Source organism: Cyprinus carpio, chromosome A23, assembly GCF_018340385.1.
Source record: "Cyprinus carpio isolate SPL01 chromosome A23, ASM1834038v1, whole genome shotgun sequence".
Lineage (NCBI taxonomy): Eukaryota > Metazoa > Chordata > Actinopteri > Cypriniformes > Cyprinidae > Cyprinus > Cyprinus carpio.
In genome coordinates, this window is record NC_056594.1 from 9,820,764 (window position 1) to 9,841,077 (window position 20,314).

At 37.8% G+C, this 20,314-nt stretch overlaps 1 protein-coding gene across 1 annotated transcript; it reads right to left on the minus strand.

Annotated features, from left to right (window-relative positions):
• Window positions 1-735: 735 nt before the first annotated feature.
• LOC109108362 (partitioning defective 6 homolog beta-like) lies at window positions 736-19,424 on the minus strand. The gene is made up of 3 exons (XM_042712975.1): window positions 18,986-19,424; window positions 15,834-16,056; window positions 736-3,311 (listed from the first exon to the last, which is right to left on the minus strand). The coding sequence occupies exons 1-3, from the start codon at window positions 19,046-19,048 to the stop codon at window positions 2,467-2,469; spliced, it is 1,131 nt and encodes a 376-aa protein (XP_042568909.1). The 5' UTR covers window positions 19,049-19,424; the 3' UTR covers window positions 736-2,466.
• Between the last annotated feature and the right edge of the window lie 890 nt (window positions 19,425-20,314).

Consider the following 20,314-nt stretch of genomic DNA (forward strand, 5'->3'; position numbering starts at 1 on the left):
ATGTAGTGGTTAATATAAAAATAATTTAACACAGCTAAAGACTCCATTCAATATGTCGTTTGTACCATAAGAAAGAATGATCTGGATGAAGTGTTTATGATCACAGCTACAGTCTGTGTGCTACTCCAAGCAGGTTTTGGTAATGTAAGTGCCATGAAAAGCTCTGTGTGATGGGTAGAGGAACTGAGCAGACATCTGCTCTGCTCACAGATGCCCAGTGCAATTATAAAGTGAGAAAAAGGGGAGATAATGAAAGGCTACTTCGGCTAAATCTCCAACAGCAGGTCCTAACTGTAAGAGCGTAGGCACATCTGTCTCCCGTCAGTCTCTTCCAGTGTATCCACAGACACATACCTTGAGATCTCAGAAGTTCGCATTGACGCTTACAGCTGTGACATCATGCATATCATTATGATATGTATGCATAATGACAAAATGTATCTACAGTCATATGAACCTAAAGGAATGCTTTGAAAGTAAGAGCTTAACATTTGTTCATTTTTCCAGTCATTCATATGAGAGGCTATTTTTAGAAATCATAATAATTATCACTCAAAGTAGGAAGGCCTCACTTTACCATACACAGAGAGTGAATGGTTGTGAAGGTATGAAAGTTAGATGACAACATGATAAGACATAAAAACATACCAAAACAAAACAAAAGAAAAAAAAAAAAAGAAAAAAACATACAAACAAACAAACACAAACTGTCCCATAAAAATTTCCAAACCCATAGTAATGTTGAAACTAACCCAACTGTTACATAATTTCTGAAGGGTTTGGCTGGTACTCTGCTGACACACACACACACACACACACACACACACACACACACACACACACAACACAACACTGCTGACACACACACACACACACACACACACACACACACACACACACACACACACACACACAATCTTTAATAAAGGGAAAGGGAAGATACTGAATATTTTGGTAGATATTCAATATTCATAGTGATTCACTATAAATCAAGGGTAGTTTTCTCCATACTTTGATAGCAACACTTATTTTGTTAGAGGTAACACTTTAAAATAAGGTTCAACTTGTTAACATTAAATAATGCATTATGTATTACGAACCCAAAATAAACTATTTCTACAGCTTTCATTAATCCAGGTTTATGTTAATTTATACACATACTATTGTTCATTGTTCATGATACATTATCTAATGTTTATTTAAACAACTTTAAATGATAAAAAGTAAATATTAGTATATGCAGAAATTAACTTTAGCATGGATAATGTACAAATATTATTAATTGTTAGTCATAATACCTAATGAATTAAATGTATAGTTCACTCCCAAAAATTTTAATTCTGTCATCACCACCACTTTGTTTCAAACCTGCATATCTTTAAATATATTTCATTATATACCCATACAATGAAAATCACTGGGGTCTAAACAAACACTGGACCCCACTGACTTTCCATGTATGGAAATTTCTTCTTTCATACTCCATAGAAGAGAGAAAAATCATACAGGTCTAGAATGACATGAGTGTGAGTAAATGATATCTATCCTTTTAACTAATGTTAACAAAATGAACCTTATTGAAAAGCATCACAGTAGAGACACTCTTCATAAATGAAACCACCATGTGTTCACATCAGAGCACTCCTTCGAAACATTAAAGATAATGATTATGTATTCCAAATCCCCAGAAAGGGTTATCAAGTCAAGATCAATGGGTAAAATAAACCACAGGTTGCAAAGAGCAGGATGATAGCCCTTGTCATAAGGAAATATAAGTGATACAAATAAAACATATCGGTATGAAAAATATGACATTAATCATCTGTCTTTTTGGCTATGATTAAAAACTTCTGAGATGATAATAGACATCTGTATCTTAACCAAGGCAGCAGTCTATAACCGTACTGAAACGTCCGATCACATGAACATATCTCCTAAACATTCACTCGAGCCCCACAAAGGTTCATAATTCCCCTGAAAACCACAAAAAAAAATTGGTAGGCTGAGAGTGTTAGTGTTGCAGACAGGAATGGATGAAGAGCATATTTCAGTTCCTTCTGAAGTTCTGTAGCTCAGACTCAGTTACCATGGTAACGTATAGGATGGGTAAAATCCATTGTACTTTGTTCTCTGATAACGCTAGAGCCTCGTTGCTGGGAAGGGAGTAGTTGTCAAAGTATAAAAAGATTGTCATGACTCATACGGTGCCGAGTATCTGACGGCCGTCTGCATTCATTCAATCACACTGACTCAGGAAGTTCATTATTACTCAAGAAGCAGCTATTTTTGGTGCTGTGCTGCTCTCTAAGGGTTTGATGATAGGAACTACCTGGTTCTGCGGTTTTAGAGAAGTGCTGTAAGGTGCTGTGGTGACTGGTCTTCTCTTTTGCTCCTGGACCAAATATAAAGACATGCATTTTCAGTCCTATGGCACACAAGAGTGTGTATTGGCATGTGTGTGCGTCTTTACAGTGTAATGACTGTTCCGTCCTCCTCTAGACTTCGCCCTTCCAAACCCTTGTGGGCATTCAGAGACCCTGCGCTTGCACTGCTTGCCATGGTACCATTTGAGGTGCGGAGGTCGAGGTGGGGCTCATACCTGGGCAGGGCGGGCATGCTGGTGCTGGCTGTCGCCCGCGCCCCTGCCTGCAGAATAAGTTTAGCCCCTCTGTCTGCCTCGATAACCAGATCCTCCTCCTCCTCGCTCTCCTCATCTGGTTCATAGTTCTGGATAATATGGGACGGGGTCATCGCCATCAAACCAGGAGTTGAGTAACCGTAGAAACTGGTGCTGCTGTCAGATGATCGTCCTGAGCTGCCGGATGTGGCTCCGCCTCCACTGTTGCGTACCACGTTATTGCGCTGATTGGCCGGTTTGACGGTTATAATGAGGTTGTGGCTGTTAGCGATCATCATGTCCGTTACTTGGTCCAAAGACTTCCCGCTCACCTCGATGCCGTTGACTTCGAGCACCTCGTCGTTGACGGCCAGCAGTCCCGTGCTCTCAGCCAGGCCTCCAGGGACCATGCGGGAGATGAAGATGCCCGGGACCTTTTCCAGGCCTTGGGGTGTAACGCGCACGCTGGAACCATCGCGAATGTAGAAGCCCAGTGGTTTCTCCTGACCGTGTTTGTAGAGACGGACACGGCGGTGTGTCTCTGGTAGGATGTCCACGTCAATGATGGAGGACACTGGCCGGAAATCTTTGGGCAGGCTGATGATAATAGGAGGCTTCTTCACCGCTGCGAGTGCCGCCGGGGTCTTCTTACGGGTCACGGTGTCCGTGCCGAATGCTGAGTAATCTGCCTCCTCTGCAAAAAAGGAAGAAGAAAGAGAAAGAGAATGTAAATTAGTAATGCTTATGTTAGACATTGCAGCTTTAAGGAATATTGTGGGTTAAAAACCAAGTTTTAAAAAAAAACGGTGCAACCCATAAAATTAAAAATGTAACTAGATTTTGTAATATATTTGCAGCTTTAAATAAACAAAGAATAAAACAAAAAATAAAATGGGTAAATAGTACAACATCAAAGTGTCTAGTGGCTTTGTAAATTCACAATCTGCTTATGGTTGTGAATGTAAAACAACCACATAAAATAAAATTAATTAAAATGGGTAATGTAATGCAATAACTAAAAGTGTCTGGACAACGCAAGCATATCATTGTGAATGTAATCGTACATTATTTGTGCATGTTCATAATTTTTAATCATTTATCACATATTCAAATTCTCATGTGTGTTTTTATTTTTGCTCTTGATGGATTCCCACAGCTTTGGAAGGAGAGACCTGCAGGGGATACCATAGTAGAGAATGCCTGCTTGTTAGTTTCCCTCCGCCCCTCAGCTAATGTGTAATCTACTGTAAACCCAAGCCTCCTTTCAACCTCTCTCTCTTTTTCTCTCAGCTGCCATTTATGAATTCCACAGAGACTTAATCACAGCCTGGACTTTAACCTACAAGACATTCATACTCAAGATCAAAGGGAGAATAGAGTAAGAAGGCAGAAAGGATATAAATGCATGTACGTGAAGGCGGGAAATGTCTGAGAGAGTTTGAAGCAGTACCATGCGTTTTTCTGAACACCCATTAACCCGAACCAACAATGGTTAACCTGAGAGATGTAATTATTAACAACAACAACAAAAAAACATGTTATAAGATTATAACTAACATCTCTAAGTTATTTACTGATCTTTTGTATCTATGTTGGACAAGGGTTGTGATGATTTTGTGGATTTTTTTATGCCATAAACTTGAATTGTAACTCAAAAACAATAAGTATTTTCCTCCACTTGGTTTGTTTAACCGGGACCATGTTAGCAGGGACGAAGCTGTGTGATCTAGCATGCGAATAGATTTCACTTCAGCCCAAATATAGTCAAAACACATTCGCACACACACAAGATTGATTGTCCGGTAAGAGCAAAGGTTCTCCCTGCCAGTTCCCACCAGAAAACTGTCCTGGTGTTTTGTTTCAACATGAATATGCAGCCCTGTGTTGAAGTTTTAACAATGATTTGGCAACCTGCCTGCAATACCTGCAGACATCATAAAAATGTCTTTCTGACCTAATAGAGATGAGGTTTATTCACAAACACGCAGCATGCACACACAAGTCTCAGCTATGCAAGTTTGGCTGGAACGGTCAAGCCTGTATGGAGGTCTCTTTTCATCTCCTCCAGCGTTCATCTCCTCTCTTCCTTCCTTATCTGCTCCACTCTTCCATACTGAAATGTAACAAAGGCTTCATAGTCTGTGCTGAAGGGCAGCATGGGAAGTCCCTGAGGACCACTCAAACAGGCACAAACTAGCTCTTGTGTTAGCTCAGAGATCGAGAAGAGAAAAAGTGAAAGGATGCATAAAAGCAGCTTATGACATATATGATATATACATCATGTTAACGGACACACAAACATCTATTATCTCACTTCCTGAATGCAGGACAGCTGGCTCTTTGTGAAACCTGACGCTACAGAAACCAGTCCAGTCGTAATGGCTCATTACAAACATGTTGGAGACAGTCCACACACAAGCATACAGGCCTCTTTACACCCCTATCATGCATTTGGCTCCTTACAATCATTAGAGCCAGGCCAGAGGATCTGATCAGCTATTTCTGAATTATGCCCTGGAGCAATACAATGCAAAATAAAAAATCAAGTATTTGTCGACTCAAGATCGATGATAGTCAGTCATATATTGATTTATGTCATTCATAATTACATCATAATTACTATTATTTAAAATGACACACACACACATATACACACACACACATATACACACACACACATACACACACATATACATATACACATACATACATACATATATGTGGAAGCAGAAATGTGACACTGGCTTTTTCTGATACAGTGGTCACCATTGACCGTGGCACTTACTGTCAAAGGATGCAGTCTGTGTGATCAGTGCGCCACTGAGAGTAGTGCATATGTGTGTGCGTGTGTGTGTGTGTTAGAGAGCTTATTGAAATGCAGCCCCATCTTTGCTTAGATGATCAGTATCCCATTACGCAGGCTCTTACAGTCTGCTCAAGGTCAGGTGACCATTTGTGTATTTTTAACTCTTCTGCATTTTCAAGTAACTGATAAATGTAGACACCAAAATTAAAAATACAATTTTGCCTAAATAAATAAAAAATAAAACACTGAAAACTAAAATCAGTCATTCTAAATGCTGCAAGTGAATTTAGGCATCACAACATAATTTTGAGATTTGCTACATTGTGCATCCCTGATATTGATTAAAATAGCTTTTTCTAGGCCACTGATATTATAGGAGTCAGGATATCATCATTTTTAACAAATTGTGTCTGTAGGTATAAAACGAAGTGTAAAAATAAATTGGTGCACCTTGGGTCACTACAAAAACATGTTCCACACAAAAAATCAAGAACCAGGCTGAAATGTGCAACTCATTAGTATTTGTCTACATGACAACTAGTTTGATTATTGAATATTCAAAATTAAGTATGCATGGTCAGTTCCGAGGCAGACAGGCACATTGGTCAGAAGCATTCCACAAGGAGTGTGAAAACAACAGATATGTCAAACCGTGTCTCTGCTCACCGCAAGCTGAGAGTGACAGACTCGTCTCATTCAATATTCAGCAGGACTTATGAAGGCTGTGATGGCTCATGTTTCACTTTTGTGAATGTTTCGTTCAGGGTTTTTTGCATGTGGCCACTGTGCTACTTTCTGTTTACGGACTTGCTTCATAAAGCTGCTCACAAAGAATCAAGCATGCAGATTATTCAGACGAGCAGCAGCTGACGGCACAACAGCATCTGTGGAAACATTTCTGCTTCTTTAAGGTTAAGTCCGGACGTCTCCCACATGGGGAGTGTGTGCCATCCCGTTCCAGTCACAGCAAGATAGAGGAGAGTGGAGAAGAGAGGGTGGAGAGAGGGCTATAATGAGCACTTATTAGGCCAGGAAGAGAGAACAAGAATGAAAGAGCGAGGGCTGATGTGTAAAAAACCTTTTCGATACAGAAACTTTATACGGTGCTGCTATTCTGGGCTCGCAGAGTACATACTTCTGTGTCACAGCTAAGATAAAGTGATAACAGAGGGAGAACGAAAAGTCTGAGAGCAACAAAACATGAGAAAAGCCCTTGAGAATAAAATACTTAGAGAAAATGTGCAAAAATAAGGTGCACCGTGTATGAAACTCACTGTGTATGGGAATCATTACAGCAGTTTCTAATTTAAGCAAAAATGGCAAGCCAATCAAATTGGCTATTATGTGTAAACAACCTTGAGCTGCCAACGCATCATCATGATGAATTTCCTGTGAACTGTGAAACCGCAGAAGAAATTGCATAATCTCTAAATAGGTACTTCTTTTGCTGCCATTAAAAAATAAGTTCTATATACAGTCGTGGTCAGAATTATTGGCACCCTTGGTAAATATGATCAAAGAAGGCTGTGAAAATAAATCTGCATTCTTAATCATTTTGATCTTTTATTTAAAAAACAAATCACATAAAGGGAAACATCAATATGACAAAAAAAATTTATCTCTAAAAAAAACATTACAAAATAATATGTACCCCCTATAAAACACAATGAACAAAATAACTGTTAACCATAGAAATTAATAAAAAATGAGTGAAATATCTGTGAAGTATATTCCCATTCATATTTACAATTTTGAGCATACCAGGGTGATTATGAACATGAAATTATCCAACCATGACTTCCTGTTTCACGTGAATATAAATAGAAGGGAGAATAAAAACCAAATTCCCTTAATCATCCATCATAATGAGAAAAGCCAATGAATATATTTCTGATGTGCAGCAAAAGATAATTGAGCTTCACAAATTAGAAAGTGACTTTATGAAAATTCCCATTTCCACCAACAGGGCAATAATTAAGAATTTCCAATCAACAGAAAATGTTACAAAGCTGCCTGGAAGAGGACGTGTGTCTATATAGTCCTAATGCACGGTGAAGAGGAGAGTTTGAGTGGCTAAAGACTCTACAAGGACCACAGATGGAGAATTGCAGAAAATAGAAAGTAATCTCAGGGTCAGAAAACCTTAAAAAAAACCAAAATAAAATCAAACAGCACCTACACTACATGTTGTTTGGGAGGGGTTTTTTTCAAGAAAACAAAAATGACAGCAACAAACCACAAATCATTTTGTTTTTATGTGCTGTTGAGGGGCAGGTAAAAGAGAAACAATCTGACTGTTGAGTGTAAAACACAAAAATCTAATTACGGTACATCTCTGAAAAAGAAACGGTAAGGAAAAAGTATAAATTCTTTTCAAGTTGTTCAATGGAGGTTGCTTGAACATTTTTAATTTTCCTAATTTTTCCATTTTCCAAAAAAAAAAAAACTGATTGCGTGTATTTAATTTAGTATTTATAATGCTGCATAGCCCCTTTATAATGCTAGAGTCCTGTGAAGGATATGGTTAAGGATAGATTTGTAACAAATTTAAGGATGTGCAATATGTATGTTAATAAGAGTGTGTGTGGGCAGAATGACTCCTTCATGTCATGTACTGCTGCCTTCGGTTTAATTCATGCTGACGCTGCTCATTCTTCTCTCTCCCACTCTCTTCCTTCAATGTATCAGTGTGGGAGTGACTGTGACTGCTGTGCTACTTCAGTTGGGCTAGGCTTGTTTCTGTGGACTAGTCCTGCAGGTTCCACAGTTAAATAACTGGAATAGAAGATGGAATCATGTAGCAGAGACTTCCTGCACTCAGTCGTAGCTGGGACACCCTAACACTCAGTTTCCACAGTGAGGACCTTCCTGATAACCTGCACCTTCTCTTGCCTTTGGCTCTGTGAGGAATGTGAAGTGCACTGGTAAAGGGCACATGGTCAGAGTTCAGTTTGGAAGGTGTTTTACTGCTCTGAGGTTAATCATACACAGAAGCATCATAAAATACTAAAGTTATCAGCATTCTAACCACAAAACAGATGCAATAAAAAACTGAGTGTCTTAAAACCCTGCATTTGGTTGTACTTTATAGTAGTGGTCTACCGATATATTGTCAAGGGCGAAATATCAGCCGATATTTGGCATTTTTCAAATATCGGCATCAGCCGATAAGTTTTTCTGTTTGGCCGATGTGATTTTATTTTGACTGCACGCCTGACTTTTATTTTGACATTTAATTTTTATTTTGTTCTGTCTAATACGGTTAGAGGACTGTCTAATAATCCGATAGAACTGTTAAACAAAGGAATTAAAAAGTATACAAAAAGTATTATAACGATTTATTTTATATTATTAGTAATAGAAAGGCAAACATTATAATACTTTCTCATTTTCCGTCAGCATTCAGCAAATACACATTTACATCATTTAAACAAATCTTTGAATGGCTAATGAAAATTTTATTTTACAAACCTTGCAAACTTAGTCAAATCCATTTGTGAGATCTTGTGAAGTATGCATGTGACCTGCATGATCGCGTGTTCTCTGCGTGACTTTTGGTCCGTGCAAACTGAATGCTTTAAAGATTAAATTTGTGATTTCAAATTATGCTGCACTTTATGCATTTGCCCACTGTCATATTCATGACATTTTCACTGTGTGCTGTATGTAAAATGAGTGTTACCTTGGCTGATTAGTTGACAGGTCATTGAGGCAGCCCACTTACTAGTCGATTTTGATAAATGTAGTTTTGCACATCCTTAGTATGGCAGCCTGCTACTTCAATAATTGAACTAAAAGAAGTTATATGAATGAACACATAAACATATACTAACATTCAAAGTTTTTTTTTTTTTTTTTTAAGTCAGCGAAGATGCATTAAATTGATCAAAATTATCAATAAAGACACTTTAATGTGTGACAAAAGATATCTATTTCAAACAAACTACAACTGTGTTGCAACATTCATAATAATAAGTTTTTTTTTAGCACTAAATTAGCATATTAGAATGATTTCTCAAGGATCATGTTACACTGAAGACTGGAGTAATGGCTGGTAAATTGTAACAATATTTCACAATATTATTATTCTTTTCTTTTTTTTCTTTTTTCATTAAATAAATGCAGCCTTAGTGTGCATAAGAGACTTCTTTCAAAAACATTTCAAAAATCTTACTGACCTCAAATGTTTTGTAGTGTATATTGATACAAGGATGTAAAGTAGGCTATTGATGAAATATTGTGAGGGAAAACTCGATATATGATGATATAGACATCTCTTCTACAAATCACCATGAAGCACAAGAACATGAGTTGACAACAATAATGTAATAGCAGAGTGTTTTCCCACTAATAATACCTTCTTTCCCTCCTGCAGTTTCTCCATCACATCTTCCCTGGTCTGGTCCCTGTCTACACCTCTATATGTTCACGGACTCCTTCATTCCCCACACAGCCATGTGCAGCCCTTCTTTCCTGTCTAATCTAATCAGCAGAGGTGATCAGAGTCTGGCCACATTCCACACAGTGCATTGCCTCCCCCCAATCCTGCAGCTAACTGCCCCTTCCCCCCACAAGTACAACCTTTTCCACCCTCCACCCCTCCTTCATCCCGCTCCGCTTCATTGACAACTCCAGAGAGGCACTGGGCCGATGGCGCTGGCCCTCTCTACCCAGGCATGATGACATAACAGTGTTCCAGTGCTTCTGTGCATCAGCGTGACATTCATGACCCTGGAATTCCTCCCGCTTATTAAAGCAGCTCCTCCTAAAACTGAAACGGCAATAAAAACTGCAAACGTCATAGGTGTCAATAAAACACAAACCCCTCCCCCTGTGCCCTGATTCAGCTGATGACATGAATGGAAAAGTAAACAAATTTGCGGTTTCAAGAAAGAAAGGGAAGAGAAAAAGCAAGAGAGAAGAGACAAGGAAAGAGTGGGTAGATTCCTAAAACATAAGTCACAGCGCTCTCTAGAAACTATTCCAGTTGCTTTCCTGAACCACACCTCTCAGACAGGTGAGGCCGGTAGGGAGGATCCAAGAGCTACGCTGAGAAAACTATCAAAGGAATGGAAACGATGTGTAATGAATGACACAATAAAATGAATCATGGGGCTATTAATAGAAACAGAAACAGGTGGAAGGATTAATTATAGTGAACAAAAGACAGATTAATGCTAATACTATTAGCTGACTCGTCAATTAATCTCAGTGGAATTACTCAACTACAACCTCATTCAAAAGATTTTGTAGTTTGATTTGATATTGAAGTTAGCAAGTCAAGCGTTCAAACTGAAACTTTGTTCAAAAGCTAGCAGGCTGTCAGCTTATAGGCAGCATCCTAACCAAAATGAAACCTCATAAGTGACACATTTGGTCCACATGCCACACAAATAATAATCCTTGTGTAAAGTGCATAGGAGACTCTACTCATTTAAAATTAGCATGTTGCTAAGAGGGGAGCAACAACCCATTTTTAGAGTGAATGCAAAACAAAATTTGGCATCCCCTGCCAAAGCAGATAAGTAGGAGAAGATCACCGTTGGACGGCTGTTGGATATGTTTATGACACCTACGAAACACATGTTTCTGTGCCACTGGCTGCTAAGCTGCACTGTAAAAAAAAAATTATTTTTTTACCGAAAAAACACTAAAAATGCTATGGTAAAAACCTTTTAATTGGTTACCTGTAAGTTACCTTATACACAGTAATGACAGTAAATGGCTTAACATTGAATTATATGTAATTTCACAAATTATTATATAATTTTTAAGGGCATTTACAGTGTATTATAAAAAAACAACAAACATGTATTCAGTGAAGACGCCGTGTGTTTCACTGTGTAAGTGAAAATACTTTGTTTGGCCTGTTCCAGATCAGTTCAACCCAAATATTCAGATGTGTGCAGCGCATTTTATGGAGGACTGTTTCCTGATCCTGGGAGAGTAGCCTACAATGCCGGCTGTTCTTACTCACAGTCTGTAAGTACGTTTTCATATTTAAAGGATTTGCCACTGATGATTCAAACACGTGTTAAGATCAATACAAATCAACAAGACCAATATGCCATCACTCCCGATCACAAATGCAGACATGGTTTTATGTTTACAATGCAACATATGCAACATATAAAAAGACAGTATAAGTCATTATAATCCGTAATTATGTCCCCACTGGATGCAAATAAAATGCCACGTTTATAAAGAGTCAACCACATGGGTTTTAATGTTTTTTGTCTTGTTGTGCCGGTGTTCTGACAGGGACACGGTATGACAGTACGGTAAGGGGAATAACATTTTCGTCACACGCTTGAGGCATTCAGCCAATCACAAAGCACTGGATAGCTGGCCAATCAGAGACATCAAAAAACAGTCTAAGAATTTAATTTAATTTAATTTAATTAAAAACACCATAACAATAAAACCTGAAACATAAACATCAAAAAACAGTCTAAGAATTTAATTTAATTTAATTTAATTGGGCAAAATCAGTATCTAAGAGGACAGTGTAATGTTTTTTCTTACTTTCAAGACCTTTTATCATCAGGAGCGTTCCTATGACACCTTAAATTGCTGTCTAGGGATGCATCACACTAGGTTTTGGAACAGAGGTTATTTCCTGAACTCATCTGTTTACAAGGAGGAGTGAATATAGAGCACAGAGAACATAGAGCACAGACCCAATATTATGACAGCAGTGGTTGAGCAGGATGTCTGATCAGGAAATCACATGATGCAAATAGACACACAGGTGCCAACACCCCTTAAGCCAGCAAACACATATCCACAACAGACAGTGAGGGTGGGGACATCACACTCAATATTCAGATACAGCTTTCCAATTTTCAGTGGTTCATTCTCAAATTATTATATTTGGTCCCCCACAATCCTGAATATGTGGTATCTATCCCATCATGCTACAATCACCACTCAAGAATGCCTCATCATTAACCCCACACGGCTTGAGCTTTTCACTGCTGCCATGGCAGCAGGTAAACAAGCATGGGATTGGCGCATTGTGGTCATCCTGATGTTGTCTGAAAAAGCATGTCTGCATTGGGACGGGATGCTTATTGAAACACATAAACCCTCATTTGGAGTGTTTAGATGTACATTCACACCCTACAAAACATCCTCATTAAAGATCGAGTAAGCTGAGCTCAAGTTAAGCCACTTGAATATGCAGAACAGGCTACAACAGAACAAAACCCAGAATTCCAAACACAATCCACAGATGAGGCACAGCGCTCAAGAATGCCTCAGACCCCCCCATCCCCCACATGAACTCCAACCACAGCGAAGGCTATCTTAACCCAGATCACTGAATGTGCGCCATGCAATGACTGCTAGACGCTGCACAAAAGATTTCAGTTAGTTTGACGGTCTTAGTACTGCACACCTTGTGATTTCACGACTTGCACATAGATGTTTTTATGTGTGTGCATGTGCTGGCTTCCAACAAAGTGCATCAAACACTCTGGATCTCATGTGATCCTGGATGGAATTCTTCAAAAGAAAATACTTTAGTCTCTAGCTCTGTTCTAAAACCTGGCTAGATGCCAACTTAGACAGCATTTTAAGGCATCACAATACTACTAATACAAAGGCTGTTCCAAAAGGTAGACTGCTTTCCAAAACACACTGTTCAATTCAAAGGCAACATTGCAATTATCCTTCACAGTGAAGGCAATCTTGAGGAACGAATAAAAATTATTCCATGATAACAGAAAAGTACCAATACAAACTACTTATGATACACTATTTATTTACCTAATATTAGAATGTAGTACGCTTATGGCAGTTCACACCAAGAATGACATTTGATAACTATGAAGTTTAATAATCATTTCTATGAGAATAGGGATGTTCACACCACATAGGAACAAAGACACAGAGGAACAATATTGTAGTCACTTTCAGAATGATTGTCCAGATGATGAATGATAAAAACATTGAGAGCCAATAAGAATCATTATTTTGTTTACCGTATTTAGTTTATAGCATTCAACAAAATTTCCCTTAAGGGGATAGTTCACCCAGAAATTACAATTCTGTCATCATAACAACCCAAGTTGTTACAAACCTTTATGAATTTCTTCCTTCTACTGAACACAAAAGAAGATATTTTGAACAATGTAGGTAATGAATAGTTGACTTCCACAGTTTTTTTTTCCCTTACCATAGAACTCAATGGGGTCCATCAACTGCTTGGTTACCAACATTCCACATAACATCTTCTTTTGTGTGACCACAGAATTTTCATTTTTGGGCGAACTATGCCTTTACAATCACCACAAAATGCCTGATTTCATCTGGACCTACTTATAGGCTTCTTTTCAGTTGAGATATTGCCTCAAAATGCCATTGTCTTAGACAGCAAGTCAGCTCACTAGGTTTACTCAGCCTTATCATGTACACAAATGAATACATGTAGCATTTAAGGCATTAGGCTACTCAAATCAGTTTACAGTTTAATTTAAAGGGATACTCTACCTCAAAATTAAATATTTCTCATTAATCACTTACCCCCATGTCGTTTCAAACCCTTAAAAGCTTTGTTCGTCTTCAGAACACAATTTAAGATATTTTGGATGAAAACCGGGAGGCCTGTGAGTACCATAGACTGCCTAAGTGACTGTCAAGGTACAGAAAGGGTATGAAAGTCGCCAAGTAAATCTGCCATCAGACGTGCAATCTGGGTTATATGATGCGACCCCCACAGGGAACACTTTTGTAAGCGAAGAAAACAAAAATAACAACTTTATTCCACAATGTCAAAGTCTCCTCTGTGTCTTCATAAACGTATGCTCTCTTCTGTGTCATCCACGCCACAAGGATGCAGATTTAGCTTGCAAGAAAACAGTGCTGGTGCAGATTACAGAAGAGCATACGGTGATATGATAGAGGAGAATGTTGACAGAGGATGGGAAAGTCGTTATTTGTACAAAAAGCCCGAATAGAAGAACAAAAATGGCAGATGGAGTATTCTGACGACTTATTCCTTGACACAATTTACTTTGCTGTCTGTGGGACAGTCACAGGCCTCCCGTCTCCTCCAAAATATCTTAAATTGTCTTCTCCAACGTATCAAACGTAAGTGATTAATGACCAAAATTTTCATTTGGGGTGGAGTGCTCTTCACAAGCTATTTCATGGCAAAGATTATACATTAGAAAAAAAAAACAAAGTAGGACATCCACTGCCCACAAGGATGCGATAATAACTGTTCATGACATTAAGTATTGGGCAGACCAAAAGTACATGTTTCACTGTGAGTCCTTTTGATTTGAAAGAAAAATCAGTGCCAATCGACACCTTGTATACACACTTGTGCCTGATGAATACAGAAAGCTTTCTCCAATATGTATCTTTCAAACACAAAAAACATCTATTATAAGAAATACTGTTGTACTCAAATCAGATCTAGTATGTGGAATAACGTCTGCATAGCCCCTACCTCCACAAGCATGCATTCAAAGACCTAAAACATTTGTGTTAAGATATAGTGCAGCCTTATGTGCTTCTGTGTCACATATTCTACCATTGAAACAGGTAACAGCATGGAGCTACTGTCGCCGTGTAATTGAAACGCAGGCCACACAGTGTTACACAGTGACCCCTCTAATCTCCGCCTGACAAAGTGGCTTACCGTCTACAGGTCATATGGCACACAGACACAGCTTAGAGTGGGGCACCCCACATCCTGAGGCCACAATACACCAAAAGCACATAACAACTGTGATCTGTGTGACCAGTTTAGACTTTTTACTTTATATTGTTGCTTTCAAGTGAGCTCAGTCGAGGGTTCAAAGTCTCAAAGTCTGAAGACTTTTAACCCAAATTAAGAAACACTTGACCATATTAGTTAAAGAAAAATGCATCAAGGGAGATTATGAAATAAAATAGGTCTTGTGAAATGTCTTAAATATCATAACCGCATAGCTGTAATTAAACTGTAAGATACAATATCAATTAAATAAGCAATCATTTGTTTCACTGCAAACTGGAACATTAAAAAGCTGTTAGTTAGGATTACATGAAGAAAACTTATCTTAAATTAGACTTTACTAACTAGCAACCAGGTTACTGAACAAATATTTCCCCTAGGACTACATAACATTACCTGTCACATAATAATCTGATATGACTGATATATAAACAAAAGCACCGCTTCTGGTCTGACAGCTTCCAGAAGCACAGCTATCGCCTCCACATGTTATCAGTCGAAACACATTTTTGCATATTATTCAACTACATATAAATTCTCACCATATAGATGGACAAATTAACTATAACCGTGGGTTTTGTGACCATAAGGGATCTAAAGGATATTGTGTCAGAGCATGGTTGTGTGCGTACCATATGGAGTTGAATTTGACCAATAACCCACTTCAAAAACACAATTCTTACCTTTGCGCTGCAAGAAGAGACGCAGCAGGGGTGCTGCCATGGAAATTGCTTTATGGTAGTTGTCATCATTGTTGATTGGCAGTAGGTCCCCGTGGACATCGGCGTAACCCACAAGCAGATCGACGTTGGGGATCCGGTGCACATGCTGCAGCAAGCCATAGAACTCGTCAAAGCGTCCCGGCTTGGACCGTTCCAAAGAGAACCGCCTGAATTCTGCTCCAAACTAACCACATGGAACAGTCATCAGCACACAGCAAAACAAGACCAACACACCTAAAACTATTACAAATCAGTTTCGTTAATTGAAATAAAGCTTAAATAAAATACAAATAGCCTATCAGATGAAAATCTTCAACTTAAAAACTTTGCAGGACAAAAGTACACAATTACTAAAACTTACACAAAAATTTTAACTAAAGCTGAAAATATGAAAATAAATGCTAATTCAAAATACTAATACCTAACACTACTATAATAGTAAATAATACTAAAATAATAAGTTTCTTACTGATATATCTTGCTAAACATAAATGGTATAGACTTCTTTCCTATATTTATTGTGCATGGAAAAAAAAGTAGGAATGCACTGATACTAAAATTGTGGATGAAACCGATAAACCGATTATTATTTTCAGGTTATAGCTAACAACTGATAAATACCTGGTATTACAAACCTATACTAGTTTGCTAAAAAAAAAAAAAAAAAAAAAAAAAAAGAAAAGGAAAACACACTGAAATCTGCTAAACTCATGCAAAACTCGCTCCAACATGCACTCTTAATGAAAGAGACCTCCCTTAATATAGACAGAAACCATGAAATATCCAATGTCCACAAAATTTAACTGGCCAATTTTTTAATATCCAATGATAATATGGAACCAGTACATTGTGCATATAGGGGAAAAAAACAACCAGTACATCATTTAAAAACATTTCCATTTGTGTAGGAATAATAAAAACAAAATCTTCATTTTGGGTGAACTATCCCTTTAAGGGGGAAGTAAGCACTATATTTTAGTATAGAGTAACTAAATATAGAATAGCAGCCTCAGTAGCAATCAAGAAATAAATAAATACTATTTATAAACAAGGAAAATCATGGGCAAAAAATCTGATACAAAAATAAAACGCTTACTAACTGGACAAAATAGCCTAAATTCTTTCATGATTTGTAATAAGTTATGAAGTGGCTTGGTAATAAAAAAAAAAAAAAAAACAATGTGAAGGGAGGATTGAGACTCAGTCAGTTTTAGCATCATCACTAGCTAAGCATGGCTTGTCCATTATAAAACAGACCAGTAAATCTTTGAGTTGGTGGATGAGTATGACCAGGTTCTTGTTTATAGTGTCATCCATAATGATTAACACAAGAAAAATGCGAATAAACATATAGTAAGCCATATCTAAATTGCTCTGTTTCTGAATAACTGTCCCTATACTTATAATAACATGTACATAAACAAGAAAAAGCAATGTTAGAAATCGAACTGCCTACCTAGACAAATTTTGGGCATCAAATGCATGTTTCATCATATGCATGTCCTGTTTTTAGGTTTGAGATAAAACTAATACTTGATTCGTACATCAGACTACAGCAGTATTAGGTTATAAATATCTTCTGTATAGATGTTCAGGTGCGTATGATGCATGTAAAACTGCTCTCATGTCTCACGTCACAGTAGAGATAAGGCTCACTGTGTGAGACTGGTTGAGTAATAGTTCTTTCATCTATCACATGTCCGGCTTGGTATCTGATTTAACTAATTTTTTGAGAACAGTCAATATTTAATTTCCTCAAGCATGGTCTTGTCATGTGGATGTGAAGTCTGGAATCCAAGCTGAGTGAGCATCAGTTTATTTACCAAATGACAGGGGGCAATTAAGTTTGGGGGGAAAACAGCTTTCAATGAATTGTCACTGATGCAATACATTTTAGCACTTACTCCTTAATACAAACTAGCATCTATTTGTGATACTAGCACTTTAAAAAATGCACTTATTCGATAGAAACTAGTATCCAATAAATTAGTCAAAATTATGCTCTCCTTTGCTAATAGTCCCTATTCTCTTGTTACTGGTGAACAAATTGCAAGTTTTTCCATTGAATTCTGTAGGGATCTGTGGTTCTGATATCAGTTATTCACTTCCAGCTAGCACATATTCCAGTTTAATTGGTAATTATGCATTATTTATTAAGACATTTTCTTTTGTTACTTGCAACTATACTCCAAGTAGTATCCATTCCTGTTTTTCTAGTACTATTTGAACAGGCAAAAGTACCTGTTTATTAGACACTAGTGCGCTTTCCAAGTGGTATTACTAGCATCTTACTAATAAGATTTTAAACTGAACTACAAAATAACCACACAAGTTATTAAATATGACAACACATATGTAATTATAACAACTGAGATAACAAATGTTACTAATAACAACTGGGATACATACTAGTGTCTCATACTAGCACAGTTAGTAAAAGTGCCAGTACCCAATGAACTGCTAGTAAAAAAGGGACCAGCAAGAACTAGTACTAGACTACTAGACTAATCTATAACAGACATGAACACTTGACATATGAACCACATATCCACATATATATTTCGATTGAAAACCAGTGAATTGTTATCAGCAACCCTCTAATAAGTAATAGTTAATAAGGGTAGTGAATAATGGCAGTAAGTGCTAGTATGTAATGAATAATTATCAGTTTGAATTAAACTGATACTAGTCTCTACTGAATTACTAATTAGTAATTAAAAAAATAATAATAAGTAATAAGTAATAGTAACATAAAACAGATACAAGTTAGTTAAAAATAGTAACTTTTAAACGGTTTGCAATAGATTGGGAGATATTGTAATCGAAATGCCTGGACACACGGGTTGCTTTTGTAAAGTTTATATCAGAACTCAAAAACTTTTAGGCACTATTTATACAATATAATAAACACCTGACAACATGAGATAAGCGGCCACCTGTCCTCAGGACTAAAAGCAACGGTCGACTGAACTTCAAGGTTGGGTAAGTTAAGGTGTGAGTGCGTCTTAACACCCGAAAACACTGTTAAATCTGCTCCTAACACGAAGACTAGTCCGCTCTGTGACTGAACACTAATCAAAGTAACGTTAGTAGTTGTCCCGCTGGCTACGCACCTTGCTCTTCACCTCCACGGCGTTCAGAGTTCGGTTGCTCGGCACTCGGTGGTTTTTGTTCATCTTTCGCTGACTGGACCCCTCCGCAGAAACACACTTGCCCTCCCGCGGGCTGCGCTCATCCGCCTTGAGCTCGGTCCGTCCAAAACGGCTTTTCTCGGCTTAATCCAGTCAAAGGCTCGTATCTCGCGACAGCTCCGTGTCTTCGCTTGTGTTGTTATCGGAATCGAGTAGCAACGGCGACGCCTGTCAACTGAACGTGCTCCGAAACTCTGCCCCAACCCTGCCTCTCACATGCACGCGCATACACGCGCTGCCACATAGTACTGGACTGGACTGTGACGCTGCATGCGCCCAGGAAACAGCTCAGCGTGAAGAGCCGACACTGTCAAGCGCGCCCCCTCCGGCCACAAAGGCCATTCTTCTACCACAAACGACGGAGGCTCGTTGCCCAGCCCAGTCCGAACACTAACAAAAAAATATTTTGTTCTTTGAAGTAGGCTACCTTGCTTGGATTTTCCATGTAAATACCACGAATGGTAATTATTCAGTACCATGGTGTGTACAATGCTGTATCAAATTACATACCACAGTTATTTTCGTGAACAGAAACTCAAAGGATCTAGTCGAACATAAAAAAAAGATGATTTACTCATGTTGCACTTTCAGGCAAAATTTGTCCTGAAAAGTAGCTATAGTAGTTTTATTTGTTTTTATTTTACTCCTACTACAGATTACAAAAAAAATACACTGTAATATATAATAACTTGACTGTAATACACAGTCCAAAATCGTTTTGAATTTGTGATTACTATGAAAAGAAATTCATAGTAAAACATTAATGTTGCAGGTAATCAGATTACTTTTTTCAAGTAACTAGTAAAGTAACGCATTACTTTTTAATTTACAAGAAAATATCTGAGTTACTTTTTCAAATAAGTACTTTTTCAGTCACTTTTTTTCCCCCATTTATTGATTGATTGCTCGCATGTGTTTTGGCACCTGTATATTTTACTGTTCCATATTTTAGCCGAACCATTAATTTTATTACCTAATATAACATTAATGCACTAATCTACTTGCAGCACCAAAAATCACTTTGCTTCTTAAAATATACTCATGAGTAACTTAGTACTCAAGACAGCAGAACAGAAGAACTTGTAGCATTAATTAAATTTCATCAGAAAGACCATGAGCAATGTCTAATATACATGTAGACGTAGAAGGAGTACAACACCCACACCAAAACACCATCAGCGTACATAACTGTGCAAAAGTAATAAGGAACATAAATTTAAACAAAATGTGATTTTGGGGAGTTCTGAGAGT

Coding starts and splice junctions, on each gene's coding strand:
- LOC109108362 (XM_042712975.1), bottom strand. CDS start 19,048: ATGAACAAAAACCACCGAGTGCCGAGCAACCGAACTCTGAACGCCGTG. Junction 16,057..18,985: donor CCGTGGAGGTGAAGAGCAAG/GTGCGTAGCCAG, acceptor CCATGTGGTTAG/TTTGGAGCAGAATTCAGGCG. Junction 3,312..15,833: donor TCTCTTCTTGCAGCGCAAAG/GTAAGAATTGTG, acceptor CCTTTTTTGCAG/AGGAGGCAGATTACTCAGCA.